This window comes from Anabrus simplex, chromosome 6 (genome assembly GCF_040414725.1).
Source record: "Anabrus simplex isolate iqAnaSimp1 chromosome 6, ASM4041472v1, whole genome shotgun sequence".
NCBI lineage: Eukaryota > Metazoa > Arthropoda > Insecta > Orthoptera > Tettigoniidae > Anabrus > Anabrus simplex.
In genome coordinates this window covers 75,085,084-75,112,860 of record NC_090270.1, presented here as the reverse complement: position 1 = coordinate 75,112,860, position 27,777 = coordinate 75,085,084, and the positions used below count along the sequence as shown (strand labels likewise).

Genomic DNA, 27,777 nt, shown 5'->3' with positions numbered 1-27,777 from the left:
GTACCTAATGGGGTTTATCCACACTCCAGTAATGCATATTAAGGCGAATAATTCACCCGTAAATTTGCTAAAAAAGCAAGATCAGTGTCCACATGCTGTACGGTCCAGTGACAGAATGTCACCCGAGCTGTGAAATCTGTGCCCGTGAAGCTAAAGGTGTAAGTGCAGATGGTACAGGTGAAACCGCTGGGTATGCAATATCCGCATAACAGATGCCCAGATGATCTTCGTCTCCTGTGCGATGAACCATGTGCTAGTGTGAGAGTTATACCGTATAACATCCAAGACAACCTTTTCATCAGGGTCATCTCGAACAAGCCGTGTCCTTCCCAGGGATGCAGTAGCCAGCATAAGTCTTTCCAGACTTCGGAACGTCATGTCTCTTGGCTGTCATCTATCTGTATAGCATTCTTGATATAGGCATTGTGCCTGGTAGGCATTCTGTTCAGCTTTTTCATAGATGAGTACCACATCACATACTCATCGCTGGAATACATCACGAGGCAGTGAATAAGCTTTGTGATGTGTTGTGACTTGCCTCAAAAGAGGAAAGTTCCAGCAGCTACACACCTAAATGCCATCGCATGTTGTTATCGTTCCAATGGGGCACACTTTGCTCTACCTGCCGACTACGAAGCTTGCAACGTGTACGACATAGCTAACTGGTTGCCTGTGTCCTAGCCACAGACCATCACTTCTTCATCCTCATCCAACCCAGCTCCATACCCTACGCCACAATACAGAACTTTACAGGGCTAAATAAACAAATCAGTCTGTGGAAGCTATAAATTATACAACCTTACCACATCCCATGCAATAGGCAGTAAAAAAAAAAATACCAACATTGGATTTGAACCTTCGAACACTATCCACTATCATATCTTCCAATGCACCCTTACCATGTGAGATACCGCCAGGCTTGACATACAGGCTATATAATACCTGATCCTGGTCTGTGTGTGCACCTCTGTTGTAAGACACGTGTTCTTCGTATGTGTGCTCATTTTACAAGTTCATTCGAGGTGGCCATAATGAATTAATAGTGCCACTCACGATTCCTGCTGTCTTCTAGCCTGTAATTACACGTCTCGTTATATTACCCCGGTTTAGGGAGAGGGACAGATGTATTTCACAATAGTAGTAAAAACAGTGGGATGCATAAAACTCAATAGCAAGGGGCTGATGAGCCATCCAGTATATCAGCCTGTTAACAGATTTACTGGCACATATAAGAACTCATATTGGACAAAATTCCAGCACCTTGTATTCAAAAACCATTAAAAAATTTAGTTAATGGGACAAAAAACAATGTTATTATTAGACTAGTTATAAACCTCCTGCAGTATTCTAGATTCTTGTGGTCCTTGTAATTTCAGGCAGATTTATGGAAAAAAAAATGTAAAATGCCTTTGACATATTTCTTAAAATCAGCGAGTAGATAGAAATGATAAAGGTGACCTCGGCAGTTATCTAAGCATTCGTGTTGAGAGAGAACAGAAGGCAGGGGTCTTTTTTCCACACTTGGAGCAACCAGGAAGTCACCAAGGCGCAGAATTGAACTATATAACTCTAGCTTCCTGGACTTCTCATGGTACACGTCATAGATCATACTACTCAATGGGCAGGACGGTAGGAGAAGTAACCTCCACAAAAACACACATAAAGTTTCTTCACTTTATCCCAGTTATTTCTGAGGTCACTTGAGCCACTAGGGCTCATTTAAGTTTTGGCCGGAGGTTTAAGGCCGGATGCCCTTCCCGAGACCACATAATTTTAGAGATGAACATCTCAACTCAGGATCAACCAAGATTCAACCCTCAGCATTCCGGGTAGGAAGTCAACAGCTAAGCCACTGGGCTAATCACCCCTTCCCCCACTTAATAATAAATAATATGCGATCTAATAATCCAAACTTGTATTTGGGAGATAGTGGGTTTGAACCCCACTGTCGGCAGCCCTGAAAATGGTTTTCCATGGTTTCCCACTTATACATCAGACAAATGCTGGGGCTGCACCTTAATTAAGGCCACGGCCGCTTCCTTCCCACTCCTAGCCCTTTCCTGCCCCATCGTCGCCACGAGACATATCTGTGTCAGTGCGACGTAAAGCAACTTGAAAAAAAAATCCAAAACCTAAAAAATACATGATAAAGTGAACAATTCATCTCTATTATTTGTATGATTCATACCAGAGAGATATCTTATCTTGTTAGCTCAGTCAATATATTTTAGCACTTTATCACCTGTGTGATAAGAGAGATCTGTGCCACTATTGCTGAACTGGACTTTTATAAAAATTTAACAGAAACCCAGAAGGTCATCCAAGGTCTACAGTAGATACTATTCAATTATAATAGGGATCAATGACCTTAGATGTTAGGCCCCTTTAAGCAACAAGCATCACTCACTCAACAATTGTAATAAATTCACACCTGAAAACAATAGACCTGCAAGGTATTAATATCAAAAATACATACATCCCTCTATCAACAAAATACCTTCCTTTCCAGAAGCAAATTAGCTGTAATAGGCCTACCCATTGCTAACAAGTTACTGTACAATTCCCAACCAAATAGAGTTAGCAGGAGAAGTTACAGTAATTAGATACCACCAGTGGTTTGTGCAGCAAATGCTGCAATATAAAGGTCATGGTTTCAAGATACCTGGGTGAAAATGCAGCTGATCTTTGCGGTCTAGTTGCTGCTATTCAAACTTTGAGATCATTTTCTCTCAAATGAGTCTCTGCATGATGGGATGCAACTACCGGGACGTTCCCTAGCAGACAGGTAGTATAGTGACCTGTATAATAAATTGATGGGATGCAGCAAAGGTGAAGTGTGTTCATACTGCTAATACCTAACAATTCTCTGTTCCATATACTACATGGTTCATGTTTGTGGGTTACTGTAGTCACGTCCTAGTTTGTGAACCATGGGCAACACCTGAGTGGCCTAGTAAGTGGTCCTGAGAGTCGGGATACCAGTTGCTATGGAATGGGAGTGGGCATCTCGGACATATTCTGAGTCGTGGCCCTCCTTGTGCTCAGGCAGCTAGGACTATACAATTCACCGGTGGTCCATAACCCGTTAGAGGAGAGATCCTCACTTCGACTATGTGCAAGTAGGGCAGCATCCTGCTTCATGAATTTACCGAGTTCAGAACACTTTAAGCAAGCCTCGGACCTATGGGAGTAATGGAGTCCCAATCCCATTTAACTGGCGAAAGACTCCTTGGAAACAACTTGGCGAACAAAATGGAATTCGATGGGGAGCTATCAATATTAATGGGGCTTGTGGAAGAAATAAGGTAGAACTGGCTGAGTCAGCAAAAAGGATGCATCTGGATGTGCTAGGAGTAAGTGATATTCGGGTAAGGGGAGATAATGAGGAAGAGATAGGAGATTATAAAGTGTACTTGACGGGTGTTAGAAAGGGAAGGGCAGAGTCTGGGGTAGGGCTCTTTATCAGGAATACCATTGCACGCAACATAGTTTCTGTTAGGCACGTAAATGAGCGAATGATGTGGGTAGATTTGTCAGTGGGAGGAATTAGGACAAGAATTGTGTCCGTGTATTCACCATGTGAGGGTGCAGATGATGATGAAGTTGACAAGTTTTATGAAGCATTGAGTGACATCGTGGTCAGGGTCAACAGCAAGGAGAGAATAGTGCTAATGGGCGATTTCAATGCGAGAGTTGGGAATAGAACTGAAGGATACGAACGGGTGATTGGTAAATGTGGGGAAGATATGGAAGCTAATGGGAATGGGAAGCGTTTGCAAGACTTCTGTGCTAGTATGGGTTTAGCTGTTACGAATACATTCTTCAAGCAAAAGACTATTCACCGCTACACATGGGAGGCTAGGGGTACCAGATCCATAATAGACTATATCTTAACAGACTTTGAATTCAGGAAATCTGTTAGGAATGTACGAGTTTTTTGCGGATTTTTCGACGATACAGACCACTATCTGATCTGTAATGAACTAAGTATCTCTAGGCCTAGGGTAGAGAAAGTGAAATCTGTCTGCAAACGAATAAGGGTAGAAAATCTCCAGGACGAGGAAATCAGACAGAAGTACATGGACATGATTAGTGAGAAATTTCCAACAGTAGACAGTAAGCAAGTTCAGGATATAGAAACTGAATGGGTGGCATACAGGGATGCTGTAGTAGAAACAGCAAGGGAATGCCTAGGAACAACTGTGTGTAAAGATGGGAAAAGGCGAACATCTTGGTGGAATGATGAAGTGAGAGCAGCCTGTAAACGTAAAAAGAAGGCTTATCAGAAATGGCTCCAAACAAGGGCCGAGGCAGACAGGGATTTGTATGTAGATGAAAGAAACAGAGCGAAACAAATAGTTGTTGAATCCAAAAAGAAGTCATGGGAAGATTGTGGTAATAACCTGGAAAGGCTAGGTCAAGCAGCAGGGAAACCTTTCTGGACAGTAATAAAGAATCTTAGGAAGGGAAGGAAAAAAGAAATGAACAGTGTTTTGAGTAATTCAGGTGAACTCATAACAGATCCCAGGGAATCACTGGAGAGGTGGAGGGAATATTTTGAACATCTTCTCAATGTAAAAGGAAATCATCATGGTGGTGTTGCAAACAGTCAAGCTCATGGGGAGGAGGAAAATGATGTTGGTGAAATTATGCTTGAGGAAGTGGAAAGGATGGTAAATAAACTCCATTGTCATAAGGCAGCAGGAATAGATGAAATTAGACCTGAAATGGTGAAGTATAGTGGGAAGGCAGGGATGAAATGGCTTCATAGAGTAGTCAAATTAGCGTGGAGTGTTGGTAAGGTACCTTCAGATTGGACAAAAGCAGTAATTGCACCTATCTATAAGCAAGGGAACAGGAAGGATTGCAACAACTATCGAGGTATCTCATTGATTAGTATACCAGGCAAAGTATTCACTGGCATCTTGGAAGGGAGGGTACGATCAGTCGTTGAGAGGAAGTTGGATGAAAACCAGTGTGGTTTCAAACCACAGAGAGGCTGTCAGGATCAGATTTTCAGTATGCGCCAGGTAATTGAAAAATGCTACGAGAGGAATAGGCAGCTGTGTTTATGTTTCGTAGATCTAGAGAAAGCATATGACAGGGTACCGAGGGAAAAGATGTTCGCCATACTGGGGGACTATGGAATTAAAGGTAGATTATTAAAATCAATCAGAGGCATTTATGTTGACAATTGGGCTTCAGTGAGAATTGATGGTAGAATGAGTTCTTGGTTCAGGGTACTTACACGAGTTAGACAAGGCTGTAATCTTTCACCTTTGCTGTTCGTAGTTTACATGGATCATCTGCTGAAAAGTATAAAAGGCAGGGAGGAATTCAGTTAGGTGGAAATGTAGTCAGCAGTTTGGCCTATGCTGACGACTTGGTCTTAATGGCAGACTGTGCCGAAAGCCTGCAGTCTAATATCTTGCAACTTGAAAATAGGTGCAATGAGTATAGTATGAAAATTAGCCTCTCGAAGACTAAATTGATGTCAGTAGGTAAGAAATTCAACAGAATTGAATGTCAGATTGGTGATACAAAGCTAGAACAGGTCGATAATTTCAAGTATTTAGGTTGTGTGTTCTCCCGGGATGGTAATATAGTAAGTGAGATTGAATCAAGGTGTAGTAAAGCTAATGCAGTGAGCTCGCAGTTGCGATCAACAGTATTCTGTAAGAAGAAAGTCAGCTCCCAGACGAAACTATCTTTACATCGGTCTGTTTTCAGACCAACTTTGCTTTACGGGAGCGAAAGCTGGGTGGACTCAGGATATCTTATTCATAAGTTAGAAGTAACAGACATGAAAGTAGCAAGAATGATTGTTAGTACAAACAGGTGGGAACAATGGCAGGAGGGTACTCGGAATGAGGAGATAAAGGCTAATTTAGGAATGAACTCGATGGATGAAGCTGTACGCATAAACCGGCTTCGGTGGTGGGATCATGTGAGGTGAATGGAGGAGGATAGGTTACCTAGGAGAATAATGGACTCTGTTATGGAGGGCAAGAGAAGTAGAGGGAGACCAAGACGACGATGGTTAGACTCGGTTTCTAACAATTTAAAGATAAGAGGTATAGAACTAAATGAGGCCACAACACTAGTTGCAAATCGAGGATTGTGGCGACGTTTAGTAAATTCTCAGAGGCTTGCAGACTGAACGCTGAAAGGCATAACAGTCTATAACGATAATGTATGTATGTATGTATGAATGTATGTATGTATGTATACTACATGGACATATATACATATGCTGGCAAGTCCTAGTGTTTACAGTGCACTATGTTTTCTGGGTCCTGTTTCATGAACGAACTTTGCAACTTTTCAACTCTGCACTTTTTAATTCTTGTAAAGTGCAGTCTTTCTGTTCCACCATGATCTAGGTTTTACTTTTCAATTTCTTTGCAAAGTGAAAAGTCTTTGCAAATAAGTGATCCGATCAAGTTTATTCCATGCGCAAACTGTATAATGCTCCATGATTTTACTGCTTTATTTTTTGTGGCAAACTTTACAGTATAATTGTGGTACTGTAGTTTTTAAGTTTTGATCATGGGAAAGAAAGATGATTTACAAGAAGCTGGCTGTGCTAGAAGTTGTCAAAGAGAAACGGGACATCCTTTTTGGCAACTTTAAAAAGAACCTCCCAAATGATGACAAGCATCAATACGAGAGTTTGAACTTAAATAGTGGCAACACTGCTGTGGAGACGCTATGCAACGGAATCTAACATTGTCGCTGATAGCACACGTTGGTTACATACCTACCTTACCTCAGAGCAAAGGACTCCTCCTTCCCACATCACCTGCGTGCGCACAAGAGAGAGAAGCAGTCACGTGTGAGCTAGCGGTCTATCATAACGTTGTCACTGTTTCCCAAACAGGAACAACGGAGTTGGATCAAGATTGAATGTGGCAGAGGTCGTACAGCACGACAATGTCATCAAGGTCTTCAAGAGGCTTGCAGGAAATTTGCATTGCCTTACAGAACAGTGGCACGTTGGTTAAAAGCCTTGAACGATGGTCAGCAAACTGTAAAGGACATTCATCGGGCAGGTCATCCTACGAGTGAAGAAGAAGTCCATGCTCTTGCCGCGTTACTGGACAGTGATAGAAACCAGACGATTCGTGAGCATTCGCTTCAGAACTGTTGCAGAGATTCGACAGGCAGTAGACCGCTCCATTCGCACCATCAACAGAACAGGCTCTGCTAAAGGTATACTACGACTTCCACATCGCTGGCAACGGATTATACACAATGCTGGTGACTACATTGAAGGACAGTAAAGGGTGCTAACATGTAACTCTTTTGTATCTGTTGTAAATAAATAGTTGCCACTATTTAAGTTCCAACCTTCGTATTAACGAGAGTACCGTCAGCACATCCACATACAGAAAGAAATTCACCCTTCATTAGAAATTCTGTTGCTATATTATGTGGATTATCAGGCCAATGTATTATGTTGGGAAATATTACATTTACTGTACTATAACATCTATGACTTTGGTAACAGTTCTGCAAATAATTGATGCCCCATGCATTGCTGCTACACCGTGCAGCTGGGCACAATTTCCTAAGTAATAATAATAATAATAATAATAATAATAATAATAATAATAATAATATGGCCTCAGCTACCGTGTGCAGACATTTCAATTTGACACCATCTGGCTGTCTGCTCGTCAATTTCAACGTTCCGTTTTACTCTAGGCCCACTAGATGGCAGACCGAGTAAACCAAAACTCTCTTGGGCATCTATGGCTGAGATTTAATTAATTTTGTCAGGTAAACACCAAATGTATCACCAAAGATCTTTTACATGCCGACATCGTACGACATGGAGTATCGAATGGACTTTTTAGCGCCCTTCAAAAATCTGACTACCTCTGCCGGGTTTGAACCTGCTATCTTGGGATCCGGAGGCCGACACTCTACCACTGATCCACAGAGGCAGCTAATGTAAGCATATAACAATCTGTTTCCTTTTGGAAAGGGATCAACTTCTTTTTGTTGCATGTTTCAATAAATGACTGATCATTTCAAGAATACAGTCAGCCTGTGTTGGGGGTAATACGAAAACGCTTGCGAAATTCCATCAAACTGAGGTTATGAAAATTAATCCTGCCTTTGCACATTCTCTCGTTGGATTCTTGATCACTATCCTCACTTGATGATAACAAAAGCTCTCGTCGTAATATGTTTATATCTCTAAACCATATTCTACACCAAGAAACTGGTGTACATACTTGTTAATTAACAGATGGAAAGGGAATCATCTCTTTGCAAGATTTATAAAAACTTTTCACTTCATTTCTTTGCACTTTGCATTTCTCTACCAATGGAGGAACGTAACAGGCTTGAAAAGTGAAAAGATTCCTAATTTTTCGCTTTTCACTTGGTGGGTTTCTCTCTGCTGCCTTTCTTAAACAGGGGAATTATAACGCCCTTGCTCCAATCTGCAGGTATTTTGTTGTCTGTCCATACAGCATTTAGTACCTGTGCGGCCATCGTATACCCTGAATGCCTGCTGCCTTTATCATGTCCGCATTCACTTCATCTGCACCTGAAGATTTTCTTTAGGCATAGATTTTAAGACTGTCTCAGTTTCTGTCCAGATGATGGGAGGTTCCTCATTGTAGGCTTGGATTTCCGGTTCGGTATTTTGTTCTTGAACTGGTCTATTCAGTAGGTGGTCGAAATGGTTCTTCAGGACTTCTCTCATGTCACTTTCAGTACTAACCAGATTTCCATTTTCATCTTCAAGTGCCTTTATGGTATTCATGAGTTTCCTTTTACCTCTGATAACACTATACAGTAGTTTCTTATTGCCTCTGCTGTCTTCCTCCATTTTCTGAGTGAATACATTCCATGCCTTGGTCTTTTCTTCTGTAACTGCTCTTTTAATGTCCAGTTTCTTGTTTCAGTATAGTTGTATGAGGTTTCTGATCTTTACCTCGTCTCTAGTAAGATCCGGTTTATTTCTCCCGATCCTTTTTCTTTCTACAAGAGATTTCTTTCCCTGATTGCTGCTCTCACTCTTTCATTCCACGAAGGTGTTTCCTTCTCCCTTTTTTTCATACGTGTCTTTCCACAAACTTCAGTCGCTTCTTTAACCAATGTGTCCCTTACTCTAGTCTATTCCTCCTCTCCATTTTTCCTTTCATCTCTTGGTAACAGGGTTTTTATCCGGTTCTGATACTCAGTTCTCTTAACTTTTTTCTGGAGTTCCCATACTTTGATTTTTGGCATTTTCCTGTTCTGTACTTTTGGCACATAGAAGTTTCTCAAGTCCGCTCATAATAGACGGTGGTCACTGTCAAGACTCTCGCTGGGTATTACTCTGACATCTGTTACCATTCTGCTCCTTTCTTCATCTGAGATGACATAATCAACTACAGTCTTTTGTAATCCATCCCAACTCTACCGTGTTATCTTATGGCTCTGTCTCTTCTTGAACCTAATATTTTTCACCACCAACCCATTCCTCGTACAGAAGTCAAGGAGACGTTCACCTTCTATATTTCTTCCACCATATCCAAGAGGTCCCATTACGTTCTCATCCTTTTCTATCTGTCCCAATCTGTGTATTCAGATCTCCTTTAATAATTACTCTCTCTTTACTAATAACGTTTTCCAAATCATCAAGAAACTGGTTCTTATCCTCTTGACAACATCCAGTTTGAGGTGCATACACCTGTACCAAAGTTAGTTTTTCTTTCCCTAAATGCAGTCACCTTTATTATTCTCTCACTAACATACTGAATGTCAGCGACTCGTTTTAGATCTTTACTCATGATGAAACTAACACCATTATTCATCTTTTTGTCCTTTCCATGCCAATACAGTGTATACTGTTTTCTTAATTTCTTCATTCCTTTCCCTCTCCATTTGGTTTCACTCAGCCCCAGTATCATTAATTTCCTCCTTTCCACGAGGTCCACTAGTTCTTCACATTTTCCTGTGAGACTGAGTAAGCTGATGGTCCCAATAGATGACTAGTCTCATTCAGGATTTTTACATTTTTGCACGACCTTGTCTATCAGCAGGTCATAAACCATCATCCCTGACATGAGTCTGCTCATGCTGGCGTCTTAATTTAGTTGATTTAACTGTTAATTTAGTTGATAAATGCATCTGAGGCTCTTATGTGTTTTGAAAGCAACTACAAATAAGCTCTTTTACTGGCTTGTTAGGCCTAACGTAATTGAGGATTTTCTTTCTGGGTTTACTCCCTTAGCCTTTGAGGATCCCTCCTCATCCCACAAGGCAGTGGGTTCCCTCTGTACTACCTCAGTGGAATGGGTTGCCTCCTCTGCCAGCTCCACCGACCGAATCAAATTCTCCACTTTTGTTGCCGTTGAGGTCTTCACTCGTTACCCTGAACTGGGACCCTTTACCAAATGTTACACACCGGGTCAGTGCGCTCTGGGACTCACATAGGCAGGAGCGTCACTCCCTGGGCAGGGCTGCCTCTAAGAGGGTCTCTACCTGTCATTATGTCATTAAGTCTATACATTTTTTCAATAAAGCAAACATAATGAATCTAACAAAACCAAATCAAGGGAAATTTCAAGTTAAAGAGACAGTTAGCAGTGCATCACATAGTCAGAAAAGAGTTTCAGCCAGATAGCAGCGAGACTTTCACTGGGGTTAGTTATTCTAAAAATGCATCTTTAAATGGAATTTAATAATTATTCACTTTCAGCATCTGACAAGAATGATTTCACTCTATGTTGTCAAATTCTTCACTAAATATGAAACACATTGGCACACTCAGATAATGCTGAATAATCTATACTTGCAAGAGCTCCATGCAAGTAGATTTGCTGTCAATCTGAATAACCTTTCAAGGCTATTGTTTGCAACATTAGCAGTTAAAAGGATTATATGTTCTTAACTATACAGACACTAGAATAATACATTATCCAATAGGATTCATATAAAGCACAGGTAAATAAGAGTTTGTAACCATGTTGTCTCCATATACTAATGGATGAAATAAGAAACCTTTTACTATAATTTGGCCATGTGGTTAGGGGTGCACAGCTGTGACCTTGCACCCAGGAAATAGTGGTTTCAAACTCCACTGTCGGCAGCCCTGAAGATGGTTTTCCGTGGTTTCCCATTTTCACACCAGACTGTACCTTAATTAAGGCCATGGCCGCTTCCTTCCCACTCTTAGGCCTTTCCTATCCCATCGTTGCCATAAGACCATCTGTGTCAGTGCAACAGAAAGCAAAAATTATTTTCTAAAGTTTTTTCTGGGATTGTATTTCATAACACTACTGCTTCATTACAGAATCCAAAAGCCCTTCACTCAATAAACATGAGTATTAGAGATCCAAAAGAACTTAAGTTCACTCCTCAGAACCAGTAAGATTAGCTAATCCTTCACTAACCTTCCTTTTAGTTGAGTTACTACAGATCACCGCTTAAAGAAAAAAGAAACATGAACCTTAAAAGCTATCATTCAAAAGAGGATTTCTTCTAGGAGTCCCTTAGGACAATCGCTAATTAAAGGGGCATCAAACACAGGGAATTTTACCAGGATCTGAGGGCTAGTTTGAGGTTCACTCAACCTGGTGAGAACAACTGAGGAGCTATCTGGCCATGAGATAGTGGCCCCAGTCTAGAAAGGCAAGAACAATGGTCGAGAGGATTTGTCATGCTAATATGCATCAGCTCACAACCTGCAGATCTTCAGGCTAAGTAGAGCAGTTGTCACTTGGTAGGCCAAAGCCTATTAGTGATGTACCCTAGTGCTATGTGCAAAGGAGTTTATTATTATTATTATTATTATTATTATTATTATTATTATTATTATTGCGATCAGCAGTATTCTGTAAGAAGGAAGTCAGGTCCCAGACGAAACTATCTTTACATCGGTCTGTTTTCAGACCAACGTTGCTTTACGGGAGCGAAAGCTGGGTGGACTCAGGATATCTTATTCATAAGTTAGAAGTAACAGACATGAAAGTAGCAAGAATGATTGTTGGTACAAACAGGTGGGAACAATGGCAGGAGGGTACTTGGAATGAGATAAAGGCTAATTTAGGAATGAACTCGATGGATGAAGCTGTACGCATAAACCGGCTTCGGTGGTGGGGTCATGTGAGGCGAATGGAGGAGGATAGGTTACCTACGAGAATAATGGACTCTGTTATGGAGGGTAAGAGAAGTAGAGGGAGACCAAGACGACAATGGTTAGACTCGGTTTCTAACGATTTAAAGATAAGAGGTATAGAACTAAATGAAGCCACAACACTAGTTGCAAATCGAGGATTGTGGCGACGTTTTTTAAATTCTCAGAGGCTTGCAGACTGAACGCTGAAAGGCATAACGGTCTATAATGATAATGTATGTATGTATGTTATTATTATTATCATTATTATTATTATTATTATTATTATTATTATTATTATTATTATTATTATATCATCACATTGTCACATTGTTAATGAATTTCAATCTTTGGCATATTACATAATTCTTTTAACATCAGTCAGTCATATTTTATCCTGATGATGATGATGATGATGATGATGATGATGATGATGATGATGATGGAATTTACAGGAAGGCATCTCACCACTGAAGTATTCTGAGCATATTAACAGAAGTATTGTCATTTATATTTCATTTCCTTTGTTCATAACTATTGTAAGCTAATAATTTATAAATTTGTTACAATATTTTGGATTCTTGTAGTCAAGTGTAAATTCAGGCAGATATATAAAAGAAAACTTTATATAGTTTATTAAGAGAATGCATAAACCTACATTTAAATTATTTTTAAGAAAAGAAAAAAAAAAGACATTTACACAATTTCAAACAACTGATTAACAATATCTGGAGGGGGGAGGGGCTAATGTATATCAGTGATTGCGATGAAATTTAGGGTGCACAAGTATTAGTGTAAGCCAATTAATGCTACAGAGGTTCAGTCCACTGAACTGGATTATGGGATTTAGAAGCCATATCTAATTTGATAACAGATATGCAGTGTTGCAATACTTCCAACAGTTTTGTGCAATTACCTGAAAAGTTGAATGATGAAAAATATCTATCTATAGATATAATATCCATTACATTTTCTGTTCAGCTGTGGGCCTGTCCAAGGATTTTGACTAACATTCCGATGAGCAAAGAAATTCAAACTTCGCATATGTACATTGTAATTTTGTTCAAAAATACTTAAACTTCCAAACGTTTGACTAACAATTCTGGGTATATTTCTGTTCAACATTTCTCACCAACTACATCGCTTGCATACAAGCGCACTATCACTCTATCTTGCACTACAAACAACTATTGAGCACTGCCCTCTTTCAAACAGCTGAAGCCAACAGCTTAATGATGATGATGATGATGCTTGTTTAAAGAGGCCTATGTCATCAGCCACTAATGGTATGAGATGAAACAAAATGTAATTAATTAAAATTTTAAAATTTATCCACTGACTAGAATTTAAAAAATGATGTAGAATGAATATGAATTTAAAATAATCAGTGGATCTAATTCACAATGCTTTATTTCATTATAAAATGATATAAAAATAGGATAAGGCATTGCCTTGGAAATGATATCATATACAGGGTGGTTGGAAACAATGTGAATAAAACTTCGACAGTGGGCAGGGGGGTGCGATTGAATACAGACCTCTGAGCTTACAGGATCTCACAATAGCAAGTACGCTACAGTGACACCGGCTGAAACCAATGGTGTGTTTGATTTTGATATCTCGGCATGGCTCTCAAGTCAGTCTTAAGTCACTCAGTTGCAGCAACAATGCCACGCAAAGCCCATTTGAATTCGCCTGCGAAGCAATCCGACTGGCTAATTTCAGCAGCTAATAAAATGATAATGGCGTGAGATATCAAATTATTTATCAGTATGACCAACCCAACGTTGTTCTGACCATCCTGTATATCATTCAAACAAAAATTAAAATAACACATTAAAATCCACAAAGACTAACTAAAACAGTCAGCAGAATAAAACGTAGTTAATAATGAAACAAAAACTAAAAACAAATAGAAAATAAACTTTTATACACGATAAAACAGACCACTATTCCTCATGAAATGGATGATGAGGTCTGCTGACTGCTCATCATCTCATAGGATGAGGGAGATGGTATTCAGAAGTTTCAGACTACAGTGCAGATCAGCCTGGTCTACGGACTCCATAAGGCTATGTACCACGGTAAGATGATTGCTACAAGTACACACCGGGGGGGGGAGCCTTCTCCCTTCAGTAAATAGGAGTGCGTTGCTATACCGTGGCCGATCCGAAGATGACATAATACCATCGCTTCTCTACAAGAAACCGGAAGGGAAGTCTTCCATACCTTTGTAGTCCCTTTTACCATTCTCAGCTTATTTGGAAAAGGAGTGGCCTACCACTCCATCTTCCAATGGGACACAACCAAATGTCTCAGCTGAAGAACAAATATCACTGGCTGGAACCTTGTAAGGCAATGCAGGCAATGTCATTGCCTCCTTGGCAGCCCTATCAGCTAACTCGTTTCCCGCTACACTCATGTGGCTTAATAGCCACAAGAACGTGATTCTGGTCCTAGCACTCCAACACACAGCCAGCAGATCTCGGATCCGCTGCACCAGAGGATGCCAAGGGAAACATGCATTAATAGACTGTAACGGAGTCAATACACAGTAGAAAGTGCCGGCACTCACTGGACAGCATGTATCACAGAGCTTCAAGGATAGCATAGAGCTCTGCTGTGTACACATTACCGACTTCCGGGAGAAGAAAAAGAAACCTGTTATTATCAACAACAAATGCATAGCCTACTTTCGCTTTGCCCTGGAACCATTAGTGTAAACAACTACAGAATCTGGATACCGGCCAACAACGAATAGGAAGAGCCTCCGATAAATGAGGAGGTCCGTGTTCACTTTCGGGCTGGTGTGCAAATCCGAGATTATTTCAGGTCGTATTAACCACTGAAGTACCTTACTTTGCCATCTGACAACACAAGGAACCGAAGGTACATTAAAAAAATCTGTGACTGCTATCCAAGCGTATATCAACTGGCTGTGTTGCTCGTGGATAAGCAGTGTACAGCTGACGGTTTCCATTGTGGAATACACAAGGATAGCTTGGGTGAAGTGGCATCTTAAGATTGCAGATGTTATTCAACCTCTAATTTTAATTTGGAGGCGCAATAACTACATATTTTTTCAAATTTTCTGCGATCATCGAATGCCTTCTGTCTGTTAGGATGTTCTTATACATAGCCTAGAAAAAGACCTTTCAACTTCACATGAATTCACTGGCGTGTATTTCAAATGAGGAATGATACTGGAAGATATGTTCTCATTTTCAGGGAACTGCACAGACTCACTGATTAAGTGTTTGGCATACATTTGAAAAAAAAAAATTGTATCCTGGGTTCTATTTCAATACCTCAGTTACTTTCATTGTCCTGTCTCAGTCTCATCCTTGGCTTTGACAATATGAAAGTGACTGAGGTATGAGCGATGCTAGTAATACCATTCCTTATGCAGCCAGTCCCTGTTATGAAAGGTGTGAAATTATCGCTCATAGGGTCAGTTGGTGCATGCATTTCGGTGGGCTTGGCAGACTGATATGTAATAGCAACTTCTGGCTCGGTGAGGAAAGCAACAGGAAACTAACTCACTTCTCATTTCCCTAGTATGCCTCTTCAGTGACGCCTAGGCTGTTTGACAGCTGTTGGCAGAGTTGTGGAGGATCAAACCAGCCTTCGGGCTGAATACCCAACATATATTTAATTTTACTGAAACACACTCACCGACTGCTCCCGGCACAACACTCAATTTACTGACTGCATCTTCCACTATAGACATAGATTCATGGAGGAGCAATCCAGAAGTTTCTAGCTTTGTAATGCTGTTCGGAATCCGACTAAAATGGCTTGTGAGGTATGCAATCAATGAAGCCACCTTCGAAATCTTGAAAGACACTCATACATTCCGAGCAGACACTGCATTTTCAGGAGGAAATGTTTCCACCACCGAGTTCACTGCTTCAAAAGGTTCATTAAAGAAATTTACAGCTTCTATCTATGTACCCTATCTGGTGATCACATGTTATGGAGGTAAAGGCACAACTTGTAACAATTTCTTGAAGCACTGCACACGATAGGGAGATTTGCGGAAAATTTATTTTGTTGCTGATACTAATTCACAGCATCTGTCGACGTACCCTATCTGGTGATCACACGTTATGGAGGTAAAGGCACAACTTGTAACAATTTCTTGTAGCTCTGCACGCAATAGGGAGATTTGCAGAAAACTACTTTTGTTGCTGATACTAAACCATTAACTTCAGGAAAGTTTTAGCTACTCGATGTAATCCATGTGCCAAATATGTGAAGTAGACCATATTGAGGTAAAACACAGGCAACACAACCGCAGCATTTAGGATGAAGCATCTGAGTAGAGCTCCAACACTTTTTCTTCGTTAATCCCTAGCACTAAGTCCGTTGTTGACGAATTGCAAAACTGTAGCATGATTATGTTCCAGTGGTTTGCGGTAAAATACGCAAGACTTACAAGGAGACTCTGGATTCAATTTACTTGCTAGGAGATTCGCAATGAAACAACCTAAGGCATCGGTCGACTCGTCAAAGGTAATCCGTATGTATGAATCACCAAGTTCAGCTCTAAATCATTCCCATTGTGTCAATGTAGCAGGAGTTCAAATAGTTTCTCCGGAGTGTTGATTCATCCAGAATAGTGAAGTTGCAATATTTCCATAGGAATCCTTGAAACTTCGGCACTCCAATTTTATACCATGGTATGTTTTCAGCGGCCATTGCTACGCACAAATCTTTATTAAATTCACTGGTAGCTGTGAGCTTGCATCCGGGAGATAGTAGGTTCGAATCCCACTATCGGCAGCCCTGAAAATGGTTTTCCGTGGTTTCCCATTTTCACACCAGGCAAATGCTGGGGCTGTACCTTAATTAAGGCCACGGCCGCTTCCTTCCAACTCCTAGGCCTTTCCTATCCCATCGTCGCCATAAGACCTATCTGTGTCGGCGCGACGTAAAGCCCCTATTACAAGTAACAACTCTCATTATTGTTCCGTATTGAAGATGACGTTAGGCATAGATATCAAGGATAATTTAATAAAAAACCACCTATTCAATACTTTCCACGTTTAATGTGGTTATTATCTACATGATTTTATGTAGACTTATTTGGTCAGGTACATGTTTCACCCATTATTTTGGGCATCTTCAGCCTGTAAACAACCTTTAGGTCAAGGTTTGGGACCTTTTTAACCAATATAAACATACCAATATATACACTATATACAACATATACATTATATACAATATATACAAACATAAGTCAATACAGTAAAGTTTTTTGGTCCTAATCTATCTAATATGGAAAATGTCCAAAACTAAAATGGATCTTCTTTTCGGTGAAGAGGATTGCATATCGGGGTTTATGTGACCCCTATATCATATTAAGTTCTTGACGTATCGTGTCTGGTGACAGGATGTGTCGTCAACAATAAGTGGAGATTTGAACTGATTGTAGGTTGGTCAAGATTGAAAATATAAATTTAAATTAAATGTGTTTTTAACTTGGCAGTTCTATTCTGGTTAACTTAAAATGTTCAAAACTAAAAATAAAATGAAACGGATCTTCTTTTTTCTTGAGAAGGGGTGATATTAAAACTGGAGCTTGTTTGACCCACGATTTTCATTTTCATGTTCTTGACGTAACTAATATTTAAATGTGTTGTCGTGCACAAGTGGAGATTCAAAAGCCGATTGTTGTAGGTAGACTGGTCAAAAACGTTGTTTCATCATTCACAACGTTTTTGACCAGTCTACCTACAACAATCTGCTTTTGAATCTCCACTTGTGCACGACAACACATTTAAATATTAGTTACGTCAAGAACATGAAAATGAAAATCGTGGGTCAAACAAGCTCCAGTTATAATATCACCCCTTCTCAAGAAAAAAGAAGATCCGTTTCATTTTATTTTTAGTTTTGAACATTTTAAGTTAACCAGAATAGAACTGCCAAGTTAAAAACACATTTAATTTAAATTTATATTTTCAATCTTGACCAACCTACAATCAGTTCAAATCTCCACTTATTGTTGACGACACATCCTGTCACCAGACACGATACGTCAAGAACTTAATATGATATAGGGGTCACATAAACCCCGATATGCAATCCTCTTCACCGAAAAGAAGATCCATTTTAGTTTTGGACATTTTCCATATTAGATAGATTAGGACCAAAAAACTTTACTGTATTGACTTATGTTTGTATATATTGTATATAATGTATATGTTGTATATAGTGTATATATTGGTATGTTTATATTGGTTAAAAAGGTCCCAAACCTTGACCTAAAGGTTGTTTACAGGCTGAAGATGCCCAAAATAATGGGTGAAACATGTACCTGACCAAATAAGTCTACATAAAATCATGTAGATAATAACCACATTAAACGTGGAAAGTATTGAATAGGTGGTTTTTTTATTAAATTATCCTTGATATCTATGCCTAACGTAAAGCCCCTAGCAAAAAAAAATTCACTGGTAGAAGACAAAGAAGGTTCTAGTGCCCCTTGTATAAGAACGTGTTTCTTGTTTCTTGAACAGAGCAAGATTTTTTATTTCTCACATGAAGATCAGCTTTTAAATGCTGTTATAATTATGACTTCATGGAGCACAGAATACGTTTGTCCCACACTCTGCATAGCACAACTTTACTGTCACTTGTAAAAGCTTCATCAATCAAAATCCAATCTTTTAACTTTGACACTAGTTTGGATGTGATTTGTGCCATAGTGATTCACTAACTGTGACCCAAAATGTGGTTCGAGCAAGTGTTTTCTTATATGGGTTGTTTTTGCCAAGCGGTCATCCCAGCCGCAGGGTAACTTCCAGTTTGTGTCTTTCTTCGTAGTTGCAGCGACATGCAATTGACCCACCCATTACACTGTACCGCTACTTCATAAGGGATGTACAAACCATCAACATAGCTAAGTGATACGATTCTGTGACAGAATACTTCACTTTAAATTATTGAATTATTTTTAGATGTTAGAGATGTAAAGGCTTTTTAAACTAAAACTTTAATCGATTTAAAATTAGCGCTTTCTTTCAAATTTGCAATATCCTTCAAAATATTTAAAATATACAATATTTATCAAAATATTTATTGTGCACTGAAATATGTAAAAATATGAAACTTTAAACTTCTGGAATAATTGTCTTTTTAGTGTGATTCGCCAACATTTTAGCTTTGCTTGAAGCCACATATATGGGAACAGAATATGTCATTACATATAACCTGAGCTCTAATGATGATAAATGATATACCACCTCTCCTATGCCGCCAGCCAACACTCTGGTGGTGAAATTTTTTCGCCAACAGAACTCGAACCTGCTAACCAAAGCGTCGGGCCATAAAGACTTAATGTCTTAACGATCATGGCCACCATGCGGACCACTCCATTTTCATAAACCTCATCTCTTAAGTTATTGCTGAAGAATAATCAATCACCAATGGAATATTAGCAGGATATTAATGCCAAAAGCCTGGATTCAATTCCAAACCTCTCTGCAGAGTTCATATGGGGTGAGGGGCATGACATTGTTGATGGCGATTCATCCGTCAGATGGTGACGTACAGATTTGAAGAGACACCTTGGTGTTACTCGACAGGAGTAGGCTACATGCAGACACCGGGTTTCACACATCCTGATGTGCAGATTGCCCATGGGCATCAAATACAAAAATTTGCACCAGGCAAGCCGAATATGTCCTCGGATACTCCTTGCACTGAAAGCCATACAATAAATAGATAAAATAATATTTCAGGGTTTGAAAGGAACTTCTGTTGCACCACTCCCTAATATCAAAATAGCCACCTGAACTAAACTCAGCTCAGAACATGCACGCATGCACCTCTCAGTGTTTCATTCAGCAATAATGATCTAAATTGTCAATTTACATGGTATTTGCAATCTCTGTACTTGATGGGGAAAAACTGCTGGAAATGATAACCTTGCAATTACTAGATATTGCATGATCACATTACAGCCACTCTCGAGTATTCTGGGTTTCGGCTGGAAGTTTAAAATCAGATGCCCTTCTTGATTCCACACGATTTTGTTGGTGAAAATTCCTCTTCTTTGCAATCTCCAGGATTTTGAGCCACGGTCATCCAAGTGGAGAGTTAGGAATCAAGCCACTGTCCCTGCCATAATTTGCAGCTTCATCCACCTCAGATGTCAAATCTGATTCCGAGTGGATAAATGGATACGAATGTATAAGTTTTGCTATAATAGTAGGGTTAAATAAATAATACTGTTTTAATTCAGGATAAATAAATGATGCAGGGTAAGACTCCTTCACTACATTTCTCATAGATTCAGAGACATAACAAACTCAACAATGAAAGAGATTACTTACTAATATGCTCAGACACAATCCATTAACTCTTCAAGATTTACGAGGATAAAGTACCAACAATTGGCACTTGACAGTCATTAAACCATGTATTCCATTTAAATGAACAACTTTGTTTTGGTATGTAAAAATAAACCTAAGAATCGAAAAATAGAATTCACATAAAAAGAGACGAAGATTACAAGCATGAATATTCTACATTTGGTCACTCACCTTTCTAAATGCAAACAGTTCCCTTTGAAGTTTCTGTCTCTCAGCAGAGGGCTGCTGGCCCTTCCCTCTGATAAACTTCAGCATGTCCACTGTGAATCAAGAGGTAAATCAAGGTTATGGAATGTACCACCACCACACACGAGTTAAGTTTTAAACCTCGTAGTAATTCACCCGTACACACATGATCTTTATCACGACTGCCACAAAATTACAGTAACACAGCTTTTAAAATAATTCAAGTAAACACATCAGATATCAAGTTCCCACACAGCAGCGACGGAAACGCCTGCATACGTCAACCCCCGTTGCCCGCCCTTCCCACTGCGTCTACACAACACCGGTTGACAACCGCTGCACCGCACCTGCCTATGCCCAACTTACATGATATTACATACCTTATTCCAGAGGGAGAGTAATGGTTAATATGTACTTTATCTGGAAAGACTTCAAAATATCACATACAAAAAATTAATTCCGATGTCTCTACCAAACACGAAGCCGCCTCAGAACCTAAATTCATTAGGAGCAGTGTTATTAACCTGTAAGGTATTCATTCGCAGTAGACTTCTTGTTCCAAAGATTATATCACATTCATATTATTACAACTGAAGAGAGAAAAATAAGCTCTACTAACTGTCGCAGGTAACCTCATTCCCACACAACCTATAAGATAAAATATAATTGCCGACAACTAAAGTACTATTTTATGCCGCTGACACCGATGACTCACACAGACACAACAATAACCCATCGACTCCACCTGTTGACGGAATGTATCAACTAGGATTTATACATTCTTTACGTGTCCATTCAAGACCATCTACAATGTAGTTGGTCTTGGTCTATTGCATTCTACATTCTAAAAAACTGTAAGTCCCGAGAATGTTATGTCCACACATTAGAGTACTGTTGCTATTAATCTTAAGTCCAATGCTTAAGTCTGCTAGATTAATAATAAGAATTCATTAAATTATCCTCTCAGGTCAACTGCAGAGTCGGGAAAGAAATTATGTCAAAAAGAAATCAAATCATTTATTTAAAAATAAGCTAGAAATCAAGGAGGGTAATCGCTTTTATTGTATGAACCCGTCGTATTATTCGATTTAAAACCTTCGTCTCATTAAATAATAATTTCGCGAGTGCAACGAACGGCCAAAAAACAAAATATATAGTGTAAGCTTTTTTAAAGCTAATCAGGGGTACAACACTTATCACGAAGATTCCATTCTCATTGTACAGTTTTTGGCGACGTATCGGTCGCTGAAAAAAAAATTAAGAAATATTTATTGGAAGGAACGTCATAATTATCTTACTCTGTAGCATTGGATTTTGAAATAACGCGACAGGAAACCGACCTCTTTGTCGCATAGCAACGCGTTTGTGTGTACACAAACTGGCTTGGCACCTGCCACATTCTTGCTCCAGTGCATGCTCGTACGTGTTTGAGTGTTCATACAGTTCACTTTGAAATGTCAAATATCCTACGAAGCAAATGTGCCGTAGTCGGAGACTGCACCGTGGGGAAATCCGCCTTAATTCAAATGTTTCTTTCAGATGGAAGAAATTTTTTGAAGAATTATAATATGGTAATCACTTTAACTTCTGTAATTATATCACAGTACGTATTTTCCTTATATTGAAGCAGAAAGAACACCTATTCCTATACAAAAGTATTTGATGTTATATTGTATTACTACCTGTGGTATGTTTTGAAAGCTAAACTTTGCTTAAATTGAATTAAATGGTTATATTGCTTTACAAAAGCCTCCGTGGCTCAGGTGGCATCGTGCCGGCTTCTCAACGCTGGATACTGTGGTTCAAATCCCGGTCACTACATGTGAGATTTGTGTTGGACAAAGCGGAGGCAGGACAGGTTTTTCTCCAGGTACTCTGGTTTTTCCTGTCATCTTTCATACACAAGAATGCCCATTGAGACGTTTCAATGGAGAAACGAGTGAATTTTTCCTGGCGAAGCCACAGGCGATTACCTACTGTATGTAAATAATGTAGATATAAACCTGTAATGTATTGCACTGTTCATGTATATGCCATGTGATAAATAAATAAATAAATAAATAAACAGTCATTTATCATTGCCCCAGAGGAGTGCAACAGGCTTTGGCAGCCGGCACATTTCCTATCCTCACCGCTAGATGGGGGCTTCATTCATTCCATTCCTGACCCGGTCGAATAGTGTGAAATGTTATTTTAACAAACTAATCATCAATTCACAACATTGAAAAGTTTATGCCACATAAACAACCTTGTACATTATTTATATATACATGGTAATAATAATAATAATTTCGTGTGGCTATTACTATAATACCAATATAAAGGTCCGTTATTGGACATTATAAATTTTCCGGCTAACTCATTCCTGGTTGCCTGCGTTTCGCCCTCGTGTGCTAAGTTGGGCTCGTCAGTTGGGACTTAGCACACCTCCCAAGACGCAAGGCCAGTGCATACCGTGGAGGCCACTGCATAGGCTACTTGAAGCCACCAGCAGTGCCAATGCACTATGAGAGCTATGTCTCATTTCCAAAAAAAAAAAAAATTTGATGCCTGCCTGGCCATCAGATGACACAGATGTTGATTCCCATAGGGAACTTGAAATATTTGTCCTGAATGAGTAAATTTATAATACCAATATAAAGGTCCGTTATTGGACATTATAAATTAGCCGGAAAATTTATAATGTCCAATAACGGACCTTTATATTGGTATTATAAATTTACTCATTCAGGACAAATATTTCAAGTTCCCTATGGGAATCAACATCTGTGGCTATTACTAGCCGATTGCAGCCCTTGTAAGGCAGACCCTCCGATGAGGGTGGGCGGCATCTGCCATGTGTAGGTAACTGCGTGTTATTGTGGTGGAGGATAGTGTTATGTGTGGTGTGTGAGTTGCAGGGATGTTGGGGACATCACAAACACCCAGCCCCCCGGCCATTGGAATTAACCAATTAAGGTTAAAATCCCCGACCCGGCCGGGAATCGAACCCGGGACCCTCTGAACCGAAGGCCAGTACGCTGACCATTCAGCCAACGAGTCGGACATATACATGGTTAAAAGTGATTTAATAGATTCTGCGGATATTCTTATAGAACAAAACATTGGCAGCTGCCTGGAGATGTGTAAGGACGAGAGAGTGGTGATACGGAAAGTTGTTGAGAAGGGAGAGGGTAAAGAAGCGGACTATGTCCCCTATGGAGAGTGGTACAAATAGGGAGTTGGCTGGTGGGGTGGATGGGTCCACGGTTTTGATGGATGCTACCAGGTCCAGGTGATTTTCTGGAGGCAGGGGACAGGACTTATATAGACAGGAGGGGGTTGGATGTGCTTGGCCACAGGTCTTACAACAGGGTGGGGACTGGGTGTTCGGACACTGGTTGGTAGCGTGTGGTTGTGTACAGTGCCCAGAGACTGGGTGTTTGGCCTGGCATTGAGCGATGCTGTGCTGGTTGTGTGTTAGACATTACTTGCAGCGAATAGACTGTGGTGGAGGGGCCTGGGAGGTTGCATTCTGTAATGCTGTTTAAATATGGAGGTTCTGATTTTCATCAAATTATCAACATCAGCAGAGGTTGGCAGAAGTACACAGACCATGAAGGTCAGCCCGGACGCATTTCTGATGTGGAACACTTTCTGTGCTGGGATATTCTCAGCGTTAAATTAATATAAAATGACCTCATCAAAGGATCCGGGTCGACGCCCCTGGTCACACAGCTGAATGGTGTCTAGAGTAAGGTGGTAGGGTCTTACTCTGAGGTTGTGTGAGGCATTGGAGTGGGGAGGATGAACCAAGTTGTGTGGTCCCAATGGAATTGACCAGCCTGTGGGCTGCTTCCTCACCGTTGACCTTAATGATATAACCAATAGATGTAGGTCGTATATCTGTTATCTCTTTACTTTTCATCTGGAAATGATGGAGGGTGCGAAAGATGGCGTGTGATGAACGGTATTGAGGGGTTGGGTTGCGCAAGAGATAAGTGTGTGGTTCTTTGGGGGCGAGGTTGGATAGCTATGATGTTTGTGATGGGACGAGTAGCCCAGGAGAGAGGGGGGTGATGGGCATTGTGTCCATCGATGCACAATCCTTCCTGGAGCCTGCTGGAGAAGAAGAATCGACAGCGAGTTTCCTTAGTGGTGGTTCGACATCTGGTGGTTGGTTGGGATGCAGTCTTTTATATTGAACTCTGGCTGAATCTCGGTGTATTTGTGGTAGAACAAGTAGATGTCATTGAACCGGCAAATCCTATGAAGCACACAGTTGCGGTGCTGTGAGCTGGGCTTGTAATTGTGGAGTCTATGGTGTTATTGATGGAGTTGGCAGCATTGGTGGTGGTGATAGTCATTGTGGTGGTGGTAACACTAATGGTGGTGAAAGAAAACGTGGTGAGCCCTTAAGTGTGATTTAGAATGAGACCACTTCGGCAGATAATTGTTCCTCACTGGGGCGAAAAACCCACGTTGATAGCAAAGCGCACCATTTTGAGGTTGGACACGCTAGTGGTGCAGCAAATAGTCTTGAGGTGACACCTCTCTGTAATGAGCTCAGTCCACCTGTCAGATCACTTTCTTAAGGAATAGTGCACTCTCGTGACTGATTACAGTGTAGCATTACCACTGGATGATGATGGTTGAGGGTTTGTCTAGGAGTACTCATTATAGGAAGGAGCCAGTTAAGGTGTTAATGTATTAGCTCCAAATAAGAATTATTGGTAAATTTAAGAGGCTAAACACATATTGAACTTTTAAGCTTGAAATTTTTCTCACCAAACACCTTAGGACACATAGTGAACTACTTAACACTGACAACTAAACAGCAGTCACGTAACAGGCTATAGTACTAACCAGCATTACAATACTCCTCACAACACTGACACTGCTCCAACTCCACTCACACCAACTGTTACACACATTTCCAGATCCATAACCAAGTGGTAGCATGCTGGCCTTTGGTCACAGGGGTCCTAGATTTGATTCCCATCAGGGTTGGAAATTTTAACCATCATTGGTTAATTTTGCTGCCACAGGGGCTGGGTGTATATGTCGTCTTCATCATCATTTCATCCTCATCACGATCCGCACATCACATATGGGCGTCAAATAAAAGACATGCACCTGGCTAGCCGAACATGTCCTCGGACACTCCCGGCACTAATAGCCATATGCAATTTCATTTCATTTCCACGCATTAACTCCATGTCAATGCACATACAGTACTCCACTCAGTACTCCAAGGCAGTGCACACAAAGTACTACACTCAGTACTCTAACAACACTCCAACATGACGATACTCGGACACCAACCACACAAACGTTGGTGACAGCCAGCACTACTGCTGTCCAACTCTAACTACTTCAGCTTTGTATGCGGCTAGCCTCCTTTTATATTGGTGTTAATGGAGTACATCATCTTTGAGGTACATTCATTCCTTATATGTTGTCCAAATCTGTAATTTTTAGTTTATCTTGATTTTATAATCAAACAGTACATTTCTGTTATATATGTATTATCTGTAAATTAATTATGTGGTTAAGTGTAAGAGAGGGCTACGAGCCCTAACTTCACCACTGCTAAAGTCAATAAATAAATAAATAAAGAGGGAATATTCTCATTTCAACTTGCAGAAGGTCTGCGGAAAAATCAAACGAAAACAATACATCATGTCATCAGCCATGTCATCAGGCTGGCTGGGAGATCTCTAGCCTGACTTACTCATTCCTTCCAGGAAACATCAAAAGGGGCTACGACCAGTCTGGCACATAACAGTATGATTAACAGAACTGAATGCCTTAGTGAGGTCTAGGATAGGAGCTGGAGCTTATTTCTTATCATCTAGTTATTTCTGTATAAAGGTTACCACATTATATGCAATTGAGCAGGTGCTGTATTTTGGAAGAAAACCATCTTGAAATTTGATGAAGAAGTGGGTTTTTGTAAGAAAGTTTATGACTTGTTCTTTTGCAACTATTTCAATTACTTTTGATAAACAGAATGAGATACAATCGACTTTCATATGTTACAATTATTTTGAGTGGAGTTATCTCATCAAAAAGTCATTTAATTTCCTCAAACTTGTTTCTCATCCTTTGCACATTAATGTATAGACAAAAAAAAACATGGCACTACAGCCCTTGAAGGGCCTTGGCCTACCAAGTGACCACTGCTCATCCCGAAGGCCTGCAGATTACAAGGTGTTGTGTGGTCAGCACGACAAATCCTCTCGGCCGTTATTCTTGACTTTCTAGACTGGGGACGCTATCTCACCGTCAGATAACTTCTCAATTCTAATCACATAGGCTAAGTGGCCCTCAAACCAGCCCTCAGGTCCAGGGAAAAATCCCTGACCTAGCCAGGAATTGAACCCGGGGCCTCCGGGTAAGAGGCAGGCATGCTACCCTTACACCACGGGGCCGGCCATTAATGTATAGGCACTTAAGATTAGAAACTTGTGTTGTGTAACATTCTAGTGTATTACAATGTATTTCAAGAGCATTTAGAGATACTCCATAACTATAATATTCATCAGTGATGAATAACCATATAAATACCTACACAAGAAAGAAAAAAGTGAGTGACACCTGTATCTACACTCTTTCTCCCAGTTTTTTTTTTTCTAACTGGGTAATATAAAGCTCACTTCTGATAAGTCGGCTCACTCCATTCTTTACTTTGCGGACATAAATTTTACAATTACTGGTCCAGATAATGAATATTCAGCTTCAGCTTCTGGTGTCTTTTGGCAATGAATTCATTCCTCCGCGAGTGGTGGTCATTGATGAACACACTCATGGTGCTCCAACGTAACCTAAATCAAGAGTACTTAATTTTCCTTTCTGGATTTTTGCACTCACCATTTCTTCTTTTTACCATCCGTTAGTGAATTTTTGCAATAATTCTTCCCAATTCTCTGCCACAAGTTGGCAAATGGTGAGCTAAATTGATATGGCAGTCTAATTCCGCACCCAGTACCTTAGCTAGCTTTGCTACCACATCATATACAGTACATCTACATGGGGCATTACTGGAACTCTGGTATCAGTAAGTTGGTTCTTCTAGTATACTGTTTCAGCTCTTCCAATCCATGCAGTGCA

General features: G+C 40.2%; 2 protein-coding genes across 2 annotated transcripts in view; one reads left to right on the top strand and one right to left on the bottom strand.

Annotated features, from left to right (window-relative positions):
- Nucleotides 1-21,389, bottom strand: part of l(2)gl (LLGL domain-containing protein l(2)gl) — a 452,154-nt gene extending 430,765 nt beyond the window's left edge. The window contains exons 1-2 of the mRNA XM_068228315.1: nt 21,305-21,389; nt 20,671-20,759 (exon numbers count right to left, since the gene is read on the bottom strand). Of these exons, the coding sequence (XP_068084416.1) occupies nt 20,671-20,759; nt 21,305 (90 nt within the window). The 5' untranslated portion in view covers nt 21,306-21,389. The remainder of the gene's footprint in view (nt 1-20,670; nt 20,760-21,304) is intronic.
- A 750-nt stretch (nt 21,390-22,139) lies between these two features.
- Nucleotides 22,140-27,777, top strand: part of LOC136875873 (intraflagellar transport protein 27 homolog) — an 89,876-nt gene continuing 84,238 nt past the window's right edge. The window contains exon 1 of the mRNA XM_067149494.1: nt 22,140-22,256. Coding sequence (XP_067005595.1) covers nt 22,140-22,256 — 117 coding nt within the window. The remainder of the gene's footprint in view (nt 22,257-27,777) is intronic.